The sequence below is a fragment of the Miscanthus floridulus genome, chromosome 7 (assembly GCF_019320115.1).
Source record: "Miscanthus floridulus cultivar M001 chromosome 7, ASM1932011v1, whole genome shotgun sequence".
NCBI classification, from domain to species: domain Eukaryota; kingdom Viridiplantae; phylum Streptophyta; class Magnoliopsida; order Poales; family Poaceae; genus Miscanthus; species Miscanthus floridulus.
This window is the reverse complement of record NC_089586.1, coordinates 120,290,625-120,312,673: the sequence shown is the minus strand read 5'-3', so window position 1 is coordinate 120,312,673 and position 22,049 is coordinate 120,290,625. Positions and strand designations below refer to the sequence as shown.

At 45.7% G+C, this 22,049-nt stretch overlaps 2 protein-coding genes across 4 annotated transcripts; both read left to right on the top strand.

Moving 5' to 3' along the window:
* The first annotated feature begins 5,858 nt into the window (after positions 1 to 5,858).
* Positions 5,859 to 9,606, top strand: LOC136467748 (F-box/kelch-repeat protein At1g74510-like). 3 transcript variants are annotated; one of them, XM_066466526.1, is made up of 3 exons: positions 5,859 to 6,337; positions 6,592 to 6,666; positions 7,899 to 9,606. In XM_066466526.1, the coding sequence occupies exon 3, from the start codon at positions 7,979 to 7,981 to the stop codon at positions 9,254 to 9,256; it is 1,278 nt and encodes a 425-aa protein (XP_066322623.1). In that variant the 5' UTR covers positions 5,859 to 6,337; positions 6,592 to 6,666; positions 7,899 to 7,978; the 3' UTR covers positions 9,257 to 9,606. The 3 variants fall into 3 exon arrangements, with proteins under 3 accessions (XP_066322623.1, XP_066322622.1, XP_066322624.1); XM_066466525.1 differs by lacking the exon at positions 6,592 to 6,666; XM_066466527.1 differs by lacking the exon at positions 5,859 to 6,337 and having other exon boundaries at positions 6,657 to 6,794.
* A 4,996-nt stretch (positions 9,607 to 14,602) lies between these two features.
* On the top strand, positions 14,603 to 19,434 carry LOC136464501 (RINT1-like protein MAG2). The gene is made up of 4 exons (XM_066463449.1): positions 14,603 to 14,995; positions 15,090 to 15,194; positions 17,203 to 17,300; positions 17,381 to 19,434. Exons 1-4 carry the CDS (start codon positions 14,707 to 14,709, stop codon positions 19,253 to 19,255), a joined length of 2,367 nt encoding a protein of 788 aa, XP_066319546.1. The 5' UTR covers positions 14,603 to 14,706; the 3' UTR covers positions 19,256 to 19,434.
* Positions 19,435 to 22,049: the final 2,615 nt, after the last annotated feature.

The following is a 22,049-nucleotide window of genomic DNA, read 5'->3' as shown; positions in this document are numbered from 1 at the left end:
AGTCAGGTCCAACCGTGGGGGGGGTACTACGGTCGGCATACCCCATATGGCCAAGTTCCTGGACCTTTTGCAAGGTTCTTACAGGAAAATGGCATGGTAACCCAGTATCCTATACCGAGCGAACCTCAGCAGAATGGAGTAGCTGAAAGACGCAATTGTACCCTGATGGACATGGTGCGCAGTATGATAAGTTACTCTACCTTACCGTTGAGCCTGTGGAGGGAGGTGTTAAAAACCGCCATTCATATTCTCAATAGAGTATCAAGTAAGTCGATGCCCAAAACACCGTATGAGTTGTGGACAGGAAGAGTACCCTCACTAAACCACTTACGTGTGGGGGGAGTTCTGCTGAGGCTAAAGTATTTAACCCAAATATTGGGAAGTTAGATCCCAAAACAGTAAGTTGCCATTTCATTGGCTACCCAGAAAAGTCAAAAAGGTTTTCATTTCTACTGTCCAGACAGACATATAAAGTTTGTGGAAACGAGACACGCTGTCTTCCTAGAGGATGAAATAATGAGGGGGAGCATGGTAGCTTGAGAAATTGACCTTGAAAAGAAGTGGGTGTATGCGTCCGCTCCAATGATTCATAAGCTATTTTTCTCACTACCTGTTGTCACCGCACCAATAGTGTAAGATACTGTGGTGCCAGCACCTGTTGTTATTCCGCCTATGGCAACGATGAATGACGATGAGGAACCTGTTCTTCAGGATCCTGTAGAACCTATTGCCACACATGAGGGGGAGCAACAACAGCCTCAAACAGAAGATGTGCCAAATATGGAGGCCCCTATAAGGTCTCAAAAAGTTAGAAAATCAGCTATTTCTGCTGACTATGAAGTATATAACACTGAAGAATTTCAAATGGAGGATGATCCCACCTTATTTGAAGAAGCCATGAGAAGTGATCATTCATCAAAGTGGCTTGAGGCCATGGAAGATGAAATGAAATCAATAAATACCAATAAAGTTTGGGACTTAGAGATAATTCCTAAAGGAGCCAAAACAATAGGCTATAAATGGGTCTACAAAATAAAACTTGACACTTAAGGGAATATAGAGAGATATAAAGCACGACTTATGACAAAAGGCTTTACGCAAAGAGAAAGGATTGATTACAATGAGAACTTTTCTCTAGTCTCATATAAGGATTCCTTCAGAATCATAATGGCATTAGTGGCACATTATGATTTAGAGTTACATCAGATGGATGTAAAGACGACATTTCTCAACGGGGACTTGGAGGGAAATGTTAACATGGCACAACCGAAAGGTTTTGTTATGGAAGGAAAAAACGAATGGGATGCCGCTTAAAGAAATCCATTTATGAATTAAAACAAGCTTCAAGACAGTGGTACTTGAGGTTTGATCAGACAATAAGAAATTTTGGGTTTAAAGAAAATGTAGAGGACAATTGTGTCTATGCGAAGTTTAAGATTGAAAAGTTTATCTTCCTTGTCCTGTATGTGGACGATATCTTACTTGCTAATATTGATGTCAGTCCACTACTAGAGACAAAGAAGTTTTTGTCCTCAAAATTTGATATGAAAGATCTTGGTGAAGCCTCATTCGTTCTAGGGATTGAGATTCGTCGAGATAGAAGTAAAGGGGTATTAGGACTATCACAAAAGGCATACATAGAAAGGATCTTAAAGAAATTTAGTATGCACAAATGTAGTCCCTCACCTGCTCCTATAGTCAAGGGTGACAGATATGGAGATTTTCAATGCCCCAGGAACCAATATGAGATTGATCAAATGAAAGTGGTTACATATGCTTTAGCTGTCGAAAGTTTACAATATGCTCAAGTATGTACGCGCCCTGACTTGGCATTTGTTACCGGGTTACTTGGTAGATTTCAGAGCAATCCTAGAACATAACACTGGAAATTAATAAAGAAAGTCTTGTGTTATTTGCAAAGAACGAAAAGCCTCATGATGACGCATAGATGATATGATTCACTCCATATAGTGAGATATTCAGATTCTGATTATGCGGGAGACGATAGAAAATCCACGTCTGGATATGTATTCACTCTCGTAGGGGGAGCTATTTCATGGAAAAGCTTAAAGCAAACCGTCACTACATTGTGCGTGTTATGAGGCAACGGGGCAGGTGAACTGGCTAAAGAAGTTCATACCCGGTTTGAAGGTGGTTGACGACATCTATAGACCACTTAATTTATACTACGATAATAATCCGGCAGTACAGTAAGCTCACGACAATAAGTCAAGTGGTGCTGCCAAACACATTGACATAAGGTATTATGTTGTGAAAGATAAAGTCCGGGATCATGTCATAAGTCTTGAGCATATAAGTACCGAAAAGATGCTCACGGATCCGCTTACAAAAGGCTTACCACCCAACGTGTTCAGTGAACATATAGCTAGCATAGGGTTTAAGGGAAAGCCTAAAATTCCTGGACAAAAGAAGGTCCAAAGTTAAGTATCTATTTCAGAATAGAGTGGTGTGTTGTAGCTGTTAAATCTATTGGCAATTGACCGTGACGATGAAACATGCTCTATGCGCTAATCTGTAATGGAATGAACAAAAGTAAATGATATGAAATTAAAAGATGATAGTGAGATCAAGGGGAAAAATGTTAGTTGATCTCCACCAATAGGTCCAACGGCCTCTTGGGCCCTTGGATCTGCGCTCTGATCGGGGGCGCCCAACCCTAATATGGTTGGTGGGCCCCTGTCGCACAGCACTATAAAAAGATAGGTGTGGATCACGGCTCGAATTACGAGGTGAACCTGAGTCGCCGTAACCACTGACAGAAAAACACTAATCCGATCTAAAGAAGAGTGTTGCCAGCGACGGGAAGCTCCATCGACTCCGCCGTCGCCTCTGCATCGTCTCCACCACGCTGGACTCCACCGCGCCGAGCTCCCTCGACATCGACGTCCATGAGGCTACGGCGCAACTGCGCCAGGGCGAACTAGAGGAACCCTAAGTAAGATGTTTACCCCGATCTACGGTTTAAAGGCACTATTGTCTAACAATTTTAGCTCATTTACTATCTCGGATTGTACTATGGATGGATGCTTTTGTTCTCACTTTTCTCTTTAGAAAGAAAGAACACAACGGCCCTTTATTTGAATTGCAAAACAATTGGCTTCCCCGTTGCCTAGCGTTGTTGCTTGTTGGTTCTGGCTTTGTTAGAGCCAATTTGCCTATCCGATTGCCCAATCATATGTCCCGTTGCATTCAAATTATAGGGTTCGCCTAACCTTTAGCCTAGGATAGAAGTTCGGCGGTCCACACATCGCACGAGGAAAAACAGAAACAGGCTACGTACGTATGCCACCAGGAAAGAGAGAAAAAAGAATTCGCCAATCATGATGAAATACTTTGGTCTTGTTAATAAGCAACAACCAGCTAGAAAGAGCTTGTAAATCTAAATACAGACGGAACCAAAAGCCCTGCTGATCGTCGACGAAAATACCAAGATCTTTGCCGAACCCCACGGCGCGCCAACCCTTCTTTCCCCGCTGCCTAACCGTGCCTCACCCTTCCAGGTAGGAGAACGATGCTGCCGTTTACCAGAAGAGAACCCAACTATTCTCGCGGAGAGCAGAGAAGAAGCGGTCACAGCCCGGATGGATGGGTTTGTGGTGCGCTCGCGAGAGGAGGAGACGTGCTTGGACCCGCGATCGAGCCGTGCACCGTCGGGGATCGAAGGCGCGTGCGGACACGGCGCTCCTCCGATCGTCCACACGACCACGCTGGCCGTTACCAGGGTCCCCGGGCATGGTCGCCGACTTGGCTTGGCTATGCGTGCCGCCAGCTCGTACGTGGTGTAGTTCTGAGTTTTGAGTTTTGACTCGGGTGGACGGCCGAATGCGGTCTAACCGTTCGTTTATTTTTTCCAGCGGTGAAACAGCTGACCAAGGCGGATGTCGCAGGTGGCAGGTGACCAAGCGGTGAAACCAGCGGTCTAACCGTTCGTTTGTTTTTGTTGGGTCAAGGACTCATCAAGGTAAAAGAAAACGGGTTGGAGAGAGAGGTGAAGTACGACACGCCGTGCCAAAGCGAGTACAGCCCGGGGGCGTGCGTGCAGAAAACGAACTGTGGAATCTGGAATGCGACCGCCGCCGCTAAAAAAGATTAGAAAAATAAGGCCTTGTTTAGATTGAGAAAAATTTCAACCCGATGAATAGTAGCACTTTCGTCTTATTTGGTAAATATTGTCCAATCGTGGACCAACTAAGTTCAAAAGATTCATCTCGTGATTTCCAACTAAACTGTGCAATTAGTTTTTTTTTTACCTACATTTAATGCTCCATGCAAGTGGCTAAAAATTGATGTGATGGAGAGAGAGTGAAAAAACTTGGAATTTTGGGGTAATCTAAACAAGGCCTAAGGAGGGATCTGAGCAATCAAGGCGTTGCGGCTGTTCCAAGGAGAAAGGTACTAAGAAAAAGAAGATGCGGCGGAAAGATGGATGCCACCTACACGTACGTCAATACCTATTAATTAATTTTTATAGACACTATGTTTAAAATTATGGCTCTAATAAATAGTTTCTGCACGATAATTTTTTATCCAATTATATATATTTTTTCTCCATTCTCTATCAATCACCTACCTTCGTGTCTTAGTTCTCGGGTAGACATGGTTTCTAACTTAGACCCACTTTCTATGATTTTTGCTCTCTCTCTTCTATAGCTATCTTGCCACATCAGCAAAACGCTTAGATAATGGTACAATTAATGTTCATAGAAACAATGACATTTCTACATTGGGAGTGCCTCTGTACTACGTAACTGCTTAATACTACTACAGTGCCTGTCCAACAACCGTTCAAGCTCGGCTTTGATCGAGAACTCCCGTTGCCAAATGCTAAGCCAAATGGTACGGTATCTTCAGAGAAGCACGTGTGTCCTGACCGCGCTGGATTTCACTTGAAGCAAGACTCTTCTTATTGGCTGCGTACTGAGGAAGTACTGTTCTCGGCGGAATTTTACTGTTCAGAGATGATTTTTCTCATAAATTTCTCCAGATTTATTCAGATTCCTCTTAATTCCTCCAAACGAACGGGGCCATTGATGATAAATTACGAAACTCCGGCGTCACAAAGACGAGACATGAGCTTAGTATTCACCGAATATTTGGAGGTGCAAATCACGCTAAGCGTCATGCATGGCGGTCAGGCAGTCATGCTCTTGTATAGTCCTATTGGCTAAGCGTGGCTACCTAGAACACTTACGGCGACACAAACAGGTACGCGTCAGATTAATGATACCAATACCATCAAGGGATAACAGCAGTCAGTCACCGGCCATCGCATAAACTATCAATTTCAAAAACAAAAAAAAAGGTTGGATCCTGGACGAGGCCAAGCTACAGCGCATCGCAGGCTAGTTTACAGCACGAGAAAAAACAAAGGTGAAGTCAAATCCGAAATGGAGACTCTCGATCGAACCGGAGCATAACAAACTGCACAAGATCCGAAGGGCAACGTCAAACCGAAATTGAATAGATCAACGCCCGCCTGGCACCTGTGAATCTGTGATTATCCGCGTCCACATGATGGCGACCCGAACAAACAGCATTTTAAATTCCAACAAATAAATTTCGGCTGCGAGTTTCTTTCAATTCCATCTACTATGATGAATTAATTAAAAGGAACTGCATTAATCAGTTTTTAGTTGGCAGAAGATTGATGGAAATCAGACACGCCTGGATAGATGTGGTTAATTGGGTTGCCATCATCATGCCATATTGACATGCCAGCGGGCAGCGGCAGCGGAGAAAAGTTCACGTAAAACGTGCGTGGCTGACCGTCCAAGCCAAGCGGTGGAAACAACGCGAGGCGCCGCGTCAAAACGCAACGGCAGCGCCCGCCCTTCCGCCGAGACCCCGTTCCCGTTCATGTGGGCTTTGGCTTGCCGTTCCCGTTCCCGTTCCCCCATAAAGTCCACCTCCCCCGCATTACTGCGCTCCCTCCCATCTCCGCCTCCGCTTGCTGCTGCTGCTGCCCAGCCTGCCCCTGCTCCACCTCGGACGAGCCTCTCCCCTCCCTCCTCGTCGCGTCCCACATAGCCGTGCCTCCTCCTCGCCGCCGCGCCCCACCGCTCCGCAGCCCACACTGCCCCGATCCCGCCGGAGTGCCCGCGGCGCACGCGCCCTTGCCTGCGCCGACCGACCGCCGGCGAGGGGTCTGGGCGCTTGGTCTCCGTGACCTCCGCAGGCGCGCTTGGTGTCTTCGTCGTCCGGCTGGTTTCCGCCAGCCTCGCTGCCCGCGAGTGGCGTCGTGCCGGCGGCGGTGCGGGAACAAGGCGAGGGCGGCGCGCCTTGTCGCCGTGCGGGCTGACATGACTTGAGCCTTGAGGTGCGTGCGGTTGCTGGCTAACCTGCTGGAAATAACATGGGTGATAAAAGGGGATGGGAATGGGGGCAAATTCAGGAGATGATACTCATACTACCAGAATTTTATCAACCAAATCAAGAAGCTGAGGTCCCTGTTCTAATTTTGTGAAAAACTGGCATGTGTCAAATCTGGCTCCGTAACTGTTCAACTCATCGCCCTCTTCGTCGCTGGTGTACGCGGTGCCGAATCGGCGTCCGGTATCCGTCCCACCGAAGCACGCCAACCACCCCGAGCGCTCTACCCCATCGTTGTGGTTGCTGCTGCAACCGGCGCCTCCCTTCCCTTAATTGGTATGTCATGGCGTGGAATGGGAGATTCATCCACACTTGGATAGGTTTCTTTCCTTGTTAAGGATCCCTACTTGCTTGGAGGAATTTTCCTGGAGTGGGATTTTGTTCTAGGAGATCTTCTGTGCGATGTGAGCAACCGGATCCATATCGTCCTTATTCTTCATTAGTACTATTAGATTGCTTGCTTCACAGTGGAGTATCCATCCATCCACGGTTCTGGTTTAGTTTCTCTTCTGCCGTGCGTGTAAGATCGTCTCAGTTGATGTTGACGCCATTTATATTCCTAAACATAGGATAATTCGCAGTTTTTACTGAATCCTCATGCTCCATGCCAAGGCCGCCCCAGGTTTTCCTTTGTCGGCTATGAAGATTATCCTTCACAAGGAGATACTTTTGGTATTATGCCTTAGTCGTACCGAAATGGAATATAACTACTTAATTGCCAATAAGCCAAATTAGGCTGATAAAGTAACGGAGTGGAAAAGGAAAAGGTCCAGAATTGGGCGGTGAAGATATTATTGGCACCCTTCTTTTGTTAATATAAACTATTAGATGCACATTCTGAGACTATGTAATACCATTCTTGTTTAAATCAGGTAACTTCATTAGCTTGGGTTACAGAATAGTAACTAGCACAATATATAATGAACATGTAGTGACACAGATCATACTCTCAGACCTAGTATGCAATGAGAAGGGTGATGGGATAAGGACCAACCTTGAACAATGAGAAGGGGGATGGGATAAGGACCAACCTGGAGCAGCTTCTTTTTTTTTAGCTAACACCAGACTCAACCCCACATAGATATGTTGTCTGTTACCCAAACTTATAAATTCATTTGTTTCTAATAGGTATCCTTTTTTTACGTTTCTAGAGAAATCTTATTGTAGTTTCTGTCTCTACGTTTCTTTGGAGGCTTTGGGAGAGGAAGGTAGTTGAGAGTTCTCTATGAATCACAATATATTTCCTAGCCCATCCCCTTTTGTCAGCTATTGGTTGAGAGTTTTGCTTTTGGTTCAAAGACATCTTTCCAGAGTTGATAATTGTGTATCAATTACTGATATAGTGTTGTTTGATCAGGCTTTCCCCTCAACTGTAATCATGAGAATTGAGAATTGATTAAGCTGATTGATACTTAATATCTTACAAATTTCAGTGATTTGTTTAGGTAAACACTTTGCTTCATTGCAATTCCTTGTGACATGTTTGTCTTTTTTTTTATGTGTTGCAGGTTTAGGATGTGTGCAGAGGGGCTGTATTCTTGTGTATAGGTTCTCTTTCTATTGATCAACTGTTGCTGATTCTGACGGAATGTTGGAGGGTCAATCTTGCCTGATATCAAGGTCGCTGCCAAGTTCCTGTGAGCAGGAATCCAGACTAGCTTACATGACTTACCACCTACTCGAGATCACGAGGAGTAAGCGCCCGCCTGGGACCCTGTCTATTGAGCACGACATTGCTGCAGTGGCAGCATTGACTAAACGGACCAAGTCCGCTGAGGACCAAAATGGTGAGGCACTGGATTGTCAAGGAAGTAATGATCAGGGCGACTCAGATTCAAGCACCCTAATAAGTTCCATTGGCCGGGACAACTCAATCAACTGCCTTGCTCGTTGTTCTCGTTCTGATTATGGATCTATCGCATCACTGAACAAGAGCTTTCGATCACTTGTCCGCAGTGGTGAACTGTACAAGGAACGTCGACAGCTGGGGAATTCAGAACACTGGGTCTACTTCTCTTGCAATGTGCAGGAGTGGGAGGCGTATGACCCCTACCGTTCACGGTGGATGACGCTTCCAAGGATGCCCCATAATGAATGTTTCATGTGCTCTGACAAGGAGTCACTTGCTGTGGGCACTGAACTTCTGGTGTTTGGAAAGGAGATTCTTTCACATATTATTCTGAGCTATAGCATTCTGACAAATTCATGGTCACGGGGTGTTGAAATGAATGCCCCTAGATGTTTGTTTGGATCAGCTAGTTTTGGAGAGAAAGCAATTATAGCTGGAGGCATGGATGCTGATGGAAGGGTGCTTCGTTCTGTTGAGCTGTATAACTCGGAAACTAAGAGATGGATAACACTTCCAAGCATGAATAAAGCTAGGCGAATGTGTTCTGGTGTCTTTATGGATGGCAAGTTTTATGTAATTGGTGGAATGGCCAGTAACACAGAAGTGCTGACTTGTGGAGAAGAGTATGATTTAGATAGAGGTACCTGGTGGGTGATAGAGAACATGTCTGAGGGGCTCAATGGTGCAAGTGGTGCTCCTCCACTTGTCGCTGTTGTTGAAAATGAGTTATATGCAGCGCAATACGCCGGAAAGTTGGTAAGAAAGTATAATAAAATGGATAACTCATGGACAACATTGGGGGAGTTACCAGAGCGGCCAGAAGCTGTGAATGGCTGGGGTATTGCATTCCGGGGCTGTGGAGAGCGTCTTTTGGTTATCGGTGGACCAAGAGTGCTGGGTGGTGGGATGATTGAGCTCCATTCTTGGATTCCAAGTGAGGGGCCATTGCAATGGAACATGATCGGAAGCAAATCTTCAGGTAACTTTGTTTATAACTGTGCTGTCATGGGGTGTTGATATGTGCACCCTCAAACATACTGTCGACACGAAAGATTGTGATGTTGGTTTTATCAAATGGCATAAAGCACTGATTCCACCTGATGGGTAATCTCTGCATTCTTTTTGACATTTCAGATTTTACTCAAGGTTCAATAGAGTAGTCAGTTCCATGTACTCGTTAATAGTTACCCATTGGTTTCTGTTTTCAGCACATTTTATTTGCAGTTGATGATTTGTACCATGCTCCATATACTCTGGTGAAATGAGTTCTCTGAGATGGATGCATATAGGTGATAAATTGTAATTGAGGTAACCGTGCATCTATATGATTGTATCACTGTGTCAACGCTGTAGTTCCATTGTGCAAATGTGTCTTTCCAAGAATTGCATGAAAAAATTGTTTATCTGTACATTTCCCAGCATAATTTTGAGCACCGACCTCTCCATGTTTGTAGTCTGCCTTTAAATCCTTTGAAACAGTTGGTGCTAAAGCCCTTCCACTTTCCTTTCAGTAGTAGGGATCCTACGCTAACTTTGTTTCTTAGCCTATGAGATATTATCATCAAGTGTTAGGCAGGTGCCCACTTTATTATATCCAAGATGGCGACAACTGCGGAGCTAATCAGCATATCATTGTCTGGTTCGTGCTTTGTATCGTGGAGATTGAGAGGCCATGTTTTCTTTGTCGAGTTGTGCCTATGATTAGCTTGATGGGTTTGTTTGGACCCCATCAGTTTGCAGCATATCTATGAAAATCTGCTGGCTGTGCCGTGCCTTTTAAATTTTTTTGTGCTCTTTCAGTTGTGACTGGGTGCTTTTCGGGTTGTCTTTTGTGCATCAGTTGGTAAAAGGATTATTGGCTAGGATTTCTAAGGCATCATCCTAGAAGATAAGGAAAAAAGATAATTCAAACCTAAAATGTGCACTCTATCCACGCACAATCCAAGTGAATCTACTTCTACTACTAAAAGAATACACCTCATTTGGACTGTTCTAATTATTGTGGTGTCTCTAGCCAATCATCATTTCTGCTCATCGAGCAGTTTTCTGCTTTAGCAGTAGCACTACGGATTCTTGTCCTCGCATTCGATTTCTTGGTATTACGGTGTTGTTGCTGTTGCATTATGACCTCTGTATGATCATTGGGCAACAACTCCTAGCGTCCTGCTTTCGTTGACGAGAGCCCAAATCATCATCCCCAGGCCGTAGGCCTGTCGCTGTGCAGCTTCCGTTTCTATCGATCCACTCAGTCAGATTCACGAAAATGGAAGCCAGTCAGATTCACGAAAATGGAAGCCAGTGAGATTGATGACATGAATCACGGACTCTCATAATCTGTCTTTTTTAGCTGTTTTTTCAGCCGAAACAGTATTTTTTTCTCATAACAAATTAGTCAGAACAGTTTTTTTTGTCTTGTTTTTTTTAGCGAAGCGAACGGAGCCGGAGAGAGCGGTGTTTTTTCCCCTCACTTTTTGTTTACAGTCCTTGCCGAGTCGTGCGGTACAGTGCTGCAGCGCCCGTGGGCTGGGAGGCTGTTGCTGCCTCGTCGTCCTCTGCCGGCTGCACTGGCAGTCTGGCGGCACTGGGCACTGCCCTGCCCACTTCTTCCGGCTTGGTCCCGTTGCGAGCACGAGTGGAGCCTGGAGCCTGGAGCCGTGGAGGTGGAGCGCACCACAATGGTACGATGGCAGGCAGCGACGTCGGAAAGATACTCCCGTCATCTCCATGCCTGCACCTGCACCTGCACTGTAGAGATGCGACGGGAAAGATACGGTTATCCGCGGGCGTACGCTTCGCAGGCGAGGCACGGGCTGGTAGGCTACAGGCCAACTGGCGTGCACTACTGTACAACTCTTCTGACTTCTGGCAGTGGCTGCGCCTGCGCACCTGGGACCGCACGGCTCTGGGAGTGGGATGGTCGTGAGCGTGACCTCGAGGCTCGAGGGGCGGAGCCGTCGACGAGTTCATGCACTCGAGTGAGTGCTTCGTGCTGTCGTGCGGTAGTCGACTACTAGACGCGGTGACGTACTCCTAGGCAGGTACTAGGCACTGGCATGTGGCGACCGGCGAGTCAACAGCAGCAGTGTTTCCGCGAAATGTGAGCGAGAGGCGTGGAGGCCGTGGCGCACGGTGACCCGCGCCATTTCTCGTGCCGTCGTGCGCCCTGCCGTGCCCGAGCTAGCTCTGCGTTCGTACCGGGGCTTTTTGCCCTGCTGCCCCTCTCTGGCACTGGTGCCTGGTCCTCCGGCTGTCTCTACCCCTGCGCGCGTACGCCCTAATCCCGGCCCCCCATGCGGCCTCCTCGTCGGATGCATCCGCCTCCTTCCTCCGGCTGCCGCGCCGATGGATGCAAAGCGACCGCAAACCAGCCTGACGCGGTCCCTGCCTGCGCGGCCGGTCCCCAGCGGGCGTCGAACGGCTCCGAGTGGACTCGGCTCTTTTCGGGGGGCTCCGCGCCCTCGTCTCGGCTGATCTGGAGCAGGACCACGGTCCACGGCCCGCGCGGTTGCGGTTGCCATTTGGGCATACTCCTAGCATGTGTCAATGTGTGCGTGACTGATGCGCGCCTGCACGGCCGCGGGCCGCGGCAGCGTACGCTCGCTACACGGCTACAGCTACGAGCCTTTTCGGGATGCGTGGAGCGGCGCGGCAGGCGGCAGCACGTGGGCACGCGCAGAGGTCGCAGGCTCCCATCCTCATTGCCCCCTGCCCTCTGCCGCAACCGCAAAGCCAGCGACTCAGCGAGGTGGTTTTCGGGGTTGTTCCTTTTCCCATGCTGCTCCTGCCTCCTGTAGTCATGCTCCTCTCCTCCTATCCTTGGTGATCCTTGGTTTGTCCTTTCCTGCGTCCGTCATTCGGTATATTTCTACTGCAAGTTCCAACGATTCATGCGACCGTAATTCTGTTTCCACAGAGTATATTTTTAAGTTCTTTCTGTTTTAGGGGCAGTTTGTTAACAGCTCAAATTAACAATTATTGCAGTCGGGTATCTCTAGATCCAACAACTCATGGGCGTATTGAAGTTTTTTTTTTTTTGTGAATCATCTTGTTTACATTTAGACTAAAAATAGAGAATCTATCCGCTTTATTTTAGACAACATTGTCTAGATTTGATGAAGCAATTGGACTTAGATCTCAGTCACACAGGGTAATTCTGAATTAGTATTGCTAATATGCACTGAAGCTCATCAGTTCTACCGTATCCTTTTTCTTTTCTTTTATTATTTTTTTTCTTCGACTCAAATGAATTCTAAAACAGCATACACTGGTATGCTCTAGGGCCACGGCCCATGGGTCTCACTCTCTCCGACACTAGCAACTTAGCATATAATTTCATGGGCCTACTGTAAACCACTTCTCTTGTCGAGCAACATTCAGCCCATCGTTTGCAAGAAAAGGCACTATTGCTTTTCTTAGAGGAGCCCATATATTGCATCGGGTCCAAACCCTCAAAAATATATGGAAAAAAGTCCCTTTTGCCTCCAAAACTATCACTACAGTCCATGTTTCCTCTTGAAACTCTTAAACAAGATAAAGTATCTCTATTAACTCTCAAAATCATTTAAATCTTCTCCTTGTCCGGTTAGAAGTGGGTTACAAGGTAGTTTCATCCTTTCTATTAAAAAATTGATACACACCTGATAAGGTTTTTAATCCATGAAAAATTTGTCTAACCTCCTAAAAATTCTGAGAAAATCCTAAAGATGTATCCATGTAGGATAAACCCCAAAAAATACTTAAGAGTTCATGGAACATATAACTCAAAGCCTCTATAAATGTATTCAGCATGAATGCATCCATTGTATGTTGCATTCATGCTCGTTGCATATCATTTTTTTTGTCGTGGAAAGTATTTAGAAGGGCGTAAATGTTTAATATAATGTTTTGGGAAATTTCAAAAAATTTGGACATTTTTCTCACGTTTTGAGAGAAATCTATTTTTTAAAGCTTCTAGATATATTTCATGATATCTAAATATTTTAATTGGGGTCCTTGTATCCCAATCTATCTTTAGGGTCCCGCATCTTTTCACGCCGTTGCCACCAGGGTCGAACCGCAGCCTGCGCTCCTCGGTCCATCGCCGCCGTCGACATGCATAGGGCCCCTCTCCTTCTTCTTCTCCCCGGTGCTTCTGCCGGAGACAAGGAGGGGAGGGGACCCATCTTTTTTCCGTAGTTTTCTAGTGTCTTAGAGTTGAGTCAAAATAAATTTCCTAGGAAATCAGATAATTTTCGGTCAGGGTCGTGTATCCTGCGATGACTTCAGTGATTGCCACGACAAGGTTGTCATTGCAGGCGTCGATTTCATCAGCAGGTGGGCAATTTGTGGCCTTTATCTGCAAGGAGAGGGGTGCTTCTGGGAGCCTCATACAAGGATAGTGACTTCGGGTCATCGATCTCATTATTAATGGTCGCGGAGAGGATTCAAGGTCTTGAAGTGATGAATCTGCCCTATGTCGTATCCGAAGATGCAACTGTCGATATTTTTTAGCGATTTAGATACGTTTCGAACTGATTCCGAAATGTTGGATCTTGCGGCATGTCTAATATTTTGGGGTTGGTCGTTAGATTCGGTATAAGAACTGCACTTTGGCACATATGTTCGTGGGAAGCCATTGGGAGAGAAGACGATGGAAGAATCTGGATAGAATATTATATATTTTTTATTTTAGATTTTTTTCATGTATAATTTGGGGATGTACTGTCCCAAGATTTAATATAAGTCCCCTTCCCTTCGCAAAAAGGTTATCTTTAAGTTTTTTCTATTAATTTTTAGAGCCTTTAGAGAGTGGTTTAAAAATATTATCTGGTGGTTAACATTTCTAACCGGGGTTGGAGATAATTTAAACGGTTTTGATAATTAAGAGAAAACAATTTATCGAGCTTTGAAGTTTGAGGATAAAAATTAGACTCTGGCAATAGTTTAAGTTTATTTTAAGAATTACGCAGTACAACGTAGACTCCCACAACACACACGTACACTCATCTCTATGAACACACGTATGGAAACTCTACCCCTATGGGCACTTTCGAAGGACTGAGCCGACAGATCTTGAAATTCACAAAGTCACCACAGACGCCTCAGTGTCGACGGGAACGTCGCCTACCACTGAAAGCATAGCCCCGATATATACTGAAATAAATCCAAAAAAATACGAGCACCCATGAGCCTAAGAAACTTATGTGGGTAGGTTCCACCACAAGAACCCATCCAAGTGTCAAACTCTAAATGAACCATCGTCTTCTTCCCACAATCCGGCCCATACGGAACTTCAGGCCCTGAGGCAACGGCCCAACCTGTCAAGTGTCAAACTCTCATGAACCGTTACCCGCTAAAAATGAACGTCCGCGATTAGAGCTTGCACAAAGTGAAAAATTGCAGGTCGTCTTCTTCCCCGGCTCAGCTGTTTCCCCATCACCCTCCTCCCCCGGATCCAAACCCTAAGCCGTGGTGTGATCCGTTCCGCCATGGAAGCAGCAGCTCAATCCCATCCGCTCCCGCTCCTCCAAGATATCGACCCCGGGGTCCGCCGTTTCCTCGACGGCCGATTCCGCTCGGCGGCCGACCTCGCGACGGCTTCCGACGTCGAGGCCGAGATCCGCGGGCACTGTGCGGAGCTAGAGGCCTCCATTTCCAACCTGTACGTACGCTTTCAGGAGGCTGCCGCTGCGTACTCGTCTCGCCGCGAGGTCGCTGGTTCGGCCCTCCGTGGCGTCCGCGGCGGGCTTGGTGCCCTCAAAGCATCCGAGTCAACAGGTATGCCGAGCACGGAACACACACGAGGTTCTCAAATTAAGAGCTTACTAAGCATATTGCTTCAACAATTTCATGATTCCTGCCTTTTGTTTAGGGGTTGGAGAAGAGGTGGAAGCGAGAACGGAGCAGACGCAGTTCGAGCAACTCCCTGCTCTGGCCTCCGAGGTGGCGAGAGTGGAGATGGTCAGAGAATATGCCGGTGAGTATAGAATTTCTGGAAATCACATTCCTTCTATGCTTGAGATTTTGAATGGCTATCTCAGCACTGCCAATTTTTCAAGTTTGTATTGATTTAGGCATAAGAATTCGTGCTATGAACTTGTGGTGCATAAAGCCTATGTGTCCCATCCAATGTCTGTTTGGTTAAGGTTCAACTACAGATTGAACCATTATGTTAGGCACGTAGGAGGAAACTGTTGTGCATGATATTGAAACTGATGGATGTTTAATTATGAAATTCTGATATGATGTGCCAGTGTGGAGCTGGAATTACTTTTAGCAGTGCACCCTATGATTCTGATGGGATGTCAAACGGGGGTTGCTTGTGGGAGCAAGCTGGCTTTGGTGATTGAAGCTGCTGTTTGGATTGGTTGGTGTAGATCTAGCCCGATACAGCTGGGATGGATGATGGTATCTGTCCTGGTACTACTCAATTAATTGGCATGGGATCTGGTTGCTCTCAAATTGGTGCTTCATTTTCATCACATGGATGTATGTGTTTGCCTTTGTTCGTTTAATTAATTAGAAGTGATGGGGGACATTGCATTATGGTGTCCACTGAGAAACAGATTTCATGATTCACAAGTCGCAGCTAGCTACTAGTCCTTAGCTAGTTCTTCTGTACACAATTGTAGTAGTTGATGAGCTTTCAGTAATAGTAACAATATTGAATTGATGAGTCTTCTGCGATAATAATTCTGAAAGAAGAATATTTATTTTGTTATTATCGCAACCTCTCACATATTCAACCTTACCCTTATTATGTACTCCCTCCATACTGGTAAAGAAAGTCGTTTAGCATACCAAGGAGTGATTAATTAGGGTAGAGTTTTCCCTGTCTACCCCTATTAAATATGGTTGCGGGTCCTTCGTAGACAACAACCTCACGCAGCTTGATTGGTTAGCGCAGCAACTCCTGAGACTTGAGGTTCCAGGTTTGATTCTTCGCGGGCGCAATTTTTTGCCGGGCGCTTCGATTTTTGCCGTGCGCGATTTTAGCGTTTGCCTCTGTCTGTTGCGCGTGTGCGTTTGCATGGCACTGTGTGGTTGCATGGCGTGCTGGCCGAGCGTTTTTTGCGTTTGCCTTCGTCTGTTGCGCGCGCGTGGGTGTGTTTTTGTTGCATCGCGCGCGCTGGCGTTCCGTCGCTTGTTTTTCCTTCTTTCGCGCGTCTGTTTTCGTTGAAGGAATCTCAGATGTTTGCAAACTGGCAGTTCATACTTCATAGTGATGTCCAGGGTTTATCAGTATTATATTTTTGCTGAAAATATGTCGTGTTTTGATAACTGATATTGAAATAATCAAATAATAAACAATTGGATTCCATCTCTGTAATAGTGGTTAGGTAAAAATGTTGGCTTGCCAAGCCTATCGCAACCCTCGCCCTTTATCTGCGCTTTGTACTGGTTTATCGCAACCCTCGGCCTGTAGGTGGAGTTTGTGTTGCAATAAATCTTATATCGTTTTGTGTTGCCATGCAATAAATATAAGATTTGTAAGTTGTTTGGCCATGTTTTATCATCTTATTTACATCATGTTAAATCTAAACAAACAACCCGAAGTTGCTGTTGGTCTCTTTTTCTTATATTCATTATTTTATGCTAGCTCGAATCAAGTGTTCTCTACTTTTGTTGGAGACCTGAAAGAAGATGCACATTATCGGTTACATCATTGGATGAAAATGATGATTGGTCTAAGATATTGTAGGTATACTAATTCAACTATACAATGACATGAAATTTACAGGGAAGGGTAATTGTGGACTTTTATCAAGATAATGAATTTAATAATCAAAACTAATTTAAACAAACTCCCTAGAAATTCTAATTGTTCCACTTGGTATTAGATGATTATCAGTTACCGCAATTCCATTATCTGTATTTACATGCCCTTCTCTTGTCTTAGTATTTGTTTTTTAGTTAAGTTGCTGTAGTACTTTATTTTTAACTTTGTAATTGGTGTGTTCTTAACGGTAGGTTGTCCTATACAGAAATGGCTCTCAAACTTGACAGTTTGGTGGGTGATATAGAAGATGCCGTTTCTTCTTCTGTTACTGGAAAACTTAAATCTCCTGTAGACAATTCAGAGGTATGGATCTTGTCATATTGTGATTCTTGGGAGAGTCAACTTGACAACTGCTAATTTTGGCATTCTCTTTTCTTTTTCAGAAAACACATCATGTTGCTATTGGATATCTTAAAAACATAGGAGATCTTTTAGCTTCTGTAACTACGACTAGACCACAATGGACTCGCCTTCTATCTTCCGTGGATCACAGAGTGGACCGATCTTTAGCTATACTAAGACCACAAGCCATTGTTGATCATCGATCTCTTCTTTCTTCCCTTGGCTGGCCTCCTTCACTTGCTGGCTCAAAATTTTCAAGTATTGATTCAGGGAAACAAGCAGAGATTGTGAACCCATTGTTTTCGATGCGGGGTGACCTGAAAAGCAAGTATTCTGAGAGCTTTCTTGCACTATGCAATTTGCAGGAATTGCAGAAACGTAGAAAAGCTAGACAACTGAAAGGGCATGATGTGGGAAATCAACTACGTCAACCATTATGGGTAATTGAAGAGCTAGTAAATCCAATATCTACAGCTGCGCAACACCATTTCTCAAAATGGGCTGAAAAGCCTGAATTTGTTTTTGCTCTTGCTTATAAGATAATTAGAGATTTTGTTGATTCCATGGATGAGATTCTACAACCCCTTGTGGATAAGGCCAACCTTATTGGGTATAGTTGTAGGGAGGAGTGGATTTCAGGAATGGTCATTGTGTTGTCAACATACTTGACGAAAGAGATATTTCCTAAGCAGATTGAACGTCTTCAGGAAAGTAGTAGCTCAAGTGATGCAGGCAGCACGGCGTATCAGGCTAGAGTCTCGTGGCTCAGCCTTGTTGATCTAATGATATCTTTTGACAAGCGGATTCAAGATTTAATCTTGAGTACTGAACTGCTACTTACTGCAAAGGATGGTGACAGTTGGCAGAGGATCTCAGTCCTCTGTGTCTTCTGTGATCGCCCAGACTGGCTTCAACTATGGGCAGAGATTGAGAGAGAGGAGAGTCTTAATAAGCTGCAACCAGCAATGGATTTAGAGAAAAATTGGAGCACAAGAATTCAAGGAACAATGCTTGAGTATGACTCAGATGATTACAAGTCTCCAGTAATCACCAGTGCCGTTCATCAGACCTTGTCTTTGCTAATTGATCGTGCTCGTCCTATCCCTAGCATCACGCTTAGGGCAGAATTCATTAGGATGTCTGCTGCACCCATCATATCAGAATTTCTTGGTTACATGCTTCGGAGGTGTCAAGAAGCAGAGGGGCTAACTGCTCTGGCTGATGATAATGCTGTGCTCAAGGTGTCACAATCTATCAATGCAGCTCGATATTTCGAATCCACATTGACAGAATGGTGTGAGGATGTTTTCTTTCTTGAGATGGAAAATTTACCTGTAAATGGTGAGGGTGGGTGTATCTTTCAGCAAGAGATAAATCATCTGAAAGAGTTCAGAGTGGAATGGGCTGATAAGATTTCCACTGTCATTTTGCGTGGATTCGATGCTCGTTCTTGGGATTATCTAAAAACTAAGAGGCAGTGGCTGGAGAAATCAGAGGGACCTGCTGTATCCAGAACCTTCATAGAATCTTTAGACTACATGCAAGGGCAACTATCTAAACTGCAAGGTGGCCTAAATACCGTTGATTTTGTGACGGTATGGAGAAGTGTGGCAAGCGGGGTAGACCAGCTGCTTTTCGCCGGCATTTGCACAAGCGGCATAAAGATTAGCAGCAATGGAGTGGAAAGGCTACAGGGCGACCTGAGCGTTTTGTTTGCTATTTTTTCATCGTGGTGTCTGAGACCTGAAGGCTTCTTCCCTCGACTGTCTGAGGGATTGAGGTTACTGAAGATTGATGAGCAGCAGCTCAGAGATGGGGCGTTTACAGATAAGAATTGGTTGAGGGAATATGGCATTAGGCATCTGACAGCTGCTGACAATGAGAAGATAATAAAAAATCGGGTATACGATGCATGATGAATTGTACTTAACTAACACCAGTCTGAAGTTGGAAAAAGAATTATCAAATTTGAAAGAGTTTACACTGTTTTACTTCATACAGATTTGTTATCTTAAATACAGCTACATTGGTTGGTGTAATAAGGTACATTATATTTTATCAAAATATATGAAGAGAGACTAGTTATGAGATTGCATATATTTTGTCTTGTTTTCACTTTTCCTTGGTAAAGCTCTTTTATTTTAACAGAAAGAAATGCAAAAATGATTAGAAAGTAAAATTATTCAATCTTTTTTTGTATTTTAATAAATATTTTTTTTAACTAATAACTAGATACTGAAATTCTTTGATTCACTTTTTGAATTTAAGTAACTAGACCCATTCTTAATTTTGGAATATTTTAATGAGAGAAATTGGAAAAATCCGGAATTCCAGTATTTTTTCTTTTTCTTATTTTGTTTTTTGAATAAGTGGTAGAGTCTTACCGTCTGTGACCGGAAGGTCCCTGGTTCGAGTCGCGGTCTCCTCGCATTGCTCAGGCAAGCGTAAGGCTTGCCACTAACACTCTTTTCTAAACTTCGCACAGAGCGGGAGCTCTCTGCAGTGGGTACGCCCTTTGTATACAGAAAAGGTTGCCTATTCTCTTCCTGAAAGGACCAAGAAAGCAGCTTTTTCCCTAAAGCTGTTCGGTTCGGAACTGAAGCACACCGAAGGCTGGTGAATCAGTGTGTTTTGACGGTCTGCCTCCTTTAGGGAACCATGCATTTCCCTTTTCTTGGTCCGTTACAGTCGTCGAGTAATTGGTACCGGTACCGCTACCGCACCACACAATCATAGAAATGCTGCGATTCAGTTTGAGCTTGATCGCAAGCTCAAGCTCCTCTCGCTTCTCTGGTTGCCAAGCCAACGTGCGTCTCACACGTCGATGGATGTCGACCGTGTCAGCCCCGACCCAACCGGAGCGTTAATGCTAATGCGGCAGAGGGCGCAACAACTTTTCGCTGCAAATCTTGGGCCCGAAAGATTCCGCCTTAATCACGCGTGCCCACATGCCTCCCGGCCCCGAACCACCGCCGGATAACGGTGTCTGTCACGCAGGCCGTAAACCATCGTATACTATCGTGGATTATAAGATGAAATAATATTTTTCTTTCACATCAAACCAATTAGCAGTAAATAATCCATGATCCAACTTAGCCAGCCGAACGATCGGGAAAAGAGGGACGGAGGCGGAGCCGTCTCGGTCGCTGATACGAGCGATCCATCGGTGGCCTGGCCTGCAGGCCGCGGGCGGGCGCGCGCGGCACCAGTAGGTGCGTGCCTGCCCGCGCGCAGGGGCAGGGGTAGGCAGGCAGGCCACCTTGCCGTGCAGCCCGGCCACCACCACCGCCCGGTCCCCACGGCCCCCCGACGGCATTCGCTTGGGTTGGTCCCCGAACGCGTGACACCGACGCCGCCCGTCGTCGTCCTACGTACGTACGCCGGTACGCTCTGCTAGCTCGTCTCTCCCGCCGTCCCGCGCTAGGCCTAACAGGCACAGCGTTTCCGCCCGCTGGCAGCCGAGCAGTGCAAACCTGGTCTCCGCGTGCGCCGACCCAAACGCAGCGAAGCGAGTGTTACGTATGCGCGCCGCCGCACGTACATACTGCATGCACCATGCTCATGCATGTGACGAGACGACGACCGACCACTCTGGCGGTGCGGCACGCGCGCCTAGGTAGGACCGTAGGAGCCTAGGGGATAAAGGCTACTCGAGTGCGCGCAGGCGCAGCCGCGCTCCTGATTGGCCCTCAGGAGTTGACGCCGCCGCGCTCGGTACTGACCAGTGACCAGCTGCTGATGGATCGAACGTGACGAGCACGAGATGTTCTGCGCCACGGGCGCGATCGAGCAGTGCATGTGAGGTGGACGGTGGACCTCTGCGAGTGTCTACGAGTGCATACATACACCAAGATTTAGATAGTATAAGTGCATACTTAAACCACACGACCGGAGTATATGTGCATACATTACCGTATGGTGATATACAAAACAACGAGAGTATGTATTCATACTCACTACCGGACGCGGCTTCTTTGCCGAGTGTCTGAGGCACTCGGCAAAGGCCGATATATACTCGGCAAAGCCTTTGTCGAGTATAGTTTATCGGCAAAGACCTCTTTGGGTACTCGGCACCAATCCGACACTCGACGAAGAAAAGTGGCCGTGACGGCGAGCGCCACCGTGACGGCGGCTTTGCCGAGTATCAAGGTCAAGCACTCGGCAAGGGTACCCGCTTTGTCGAGCGCCGTTGACTTAGACACTCGGCAAACATGCCACCTTTGTCGAGTGCCTGCTCGTGGCACTCGGCAAATCTGTGATGTTTGCCGAGTGCAATGGCCATTGCACTCGGCAAAGCATGTTCCCAGGTAGTTCTCAGATAGTCACTTTGCCGAGTGTCATGGCCATTGCACTCGGCAAAGTGACTGAAAACAACATTTTTATTTGTTTTTTACATCCCATCCAAACAAACAGAAGATATATATAACAAACATCATCAACATCACATATATATCATCAACAACACATATATATCACCAACACCACATATATATCACAAACGTCACATATATATCACAAACGTCACATATCTCACAATATATCACAAATATATATTGTCCTTCGGTACAAGGATGTTAGCTTCCTTATCCCACCGTCCACCATCTTTGTTCAATCACCTGCAATTAAAAAGAGTAAACCAACAAGCACAGATAAACAAGAAGTACTTAGAAAGAGATGCAAAATAAACAAAACGTAATTACAAAATAAAAT

Excerpts from the sequence above, each read along its gene's own strand:
- LOC136464501 (XM_066463449.1), top strand. The coding sequence starts at position 14,707 with ATGGAAGCAGCAGCTCAATCCCATCCGCTCCCGCTCCTCCAAGATATC. Across the intron at positions 14,996-15,089 it reads CAAAGCATCCGAGTCAACAG|GGGTTGGAGAAGAGGTGGAA; the intron begins GTATGCCGAGCA and ends CCTTTTGTTTAG. Across the intron at positions 17,301-17,380 it reads CTCCTGTAGACAATTCAGAG|AAAACACATCATGTTGCTAT; the intron begins GTATGGATCTTG and ends TTTCTTTTTCAG.
- LOC136467748 (XM_066466525.1), top strand. The coding sequence starts at position 7,979 with ATGTTGGAGGGTCAATCTTGCCTGATATCAAGGTCGCTGCCAAGTTCC.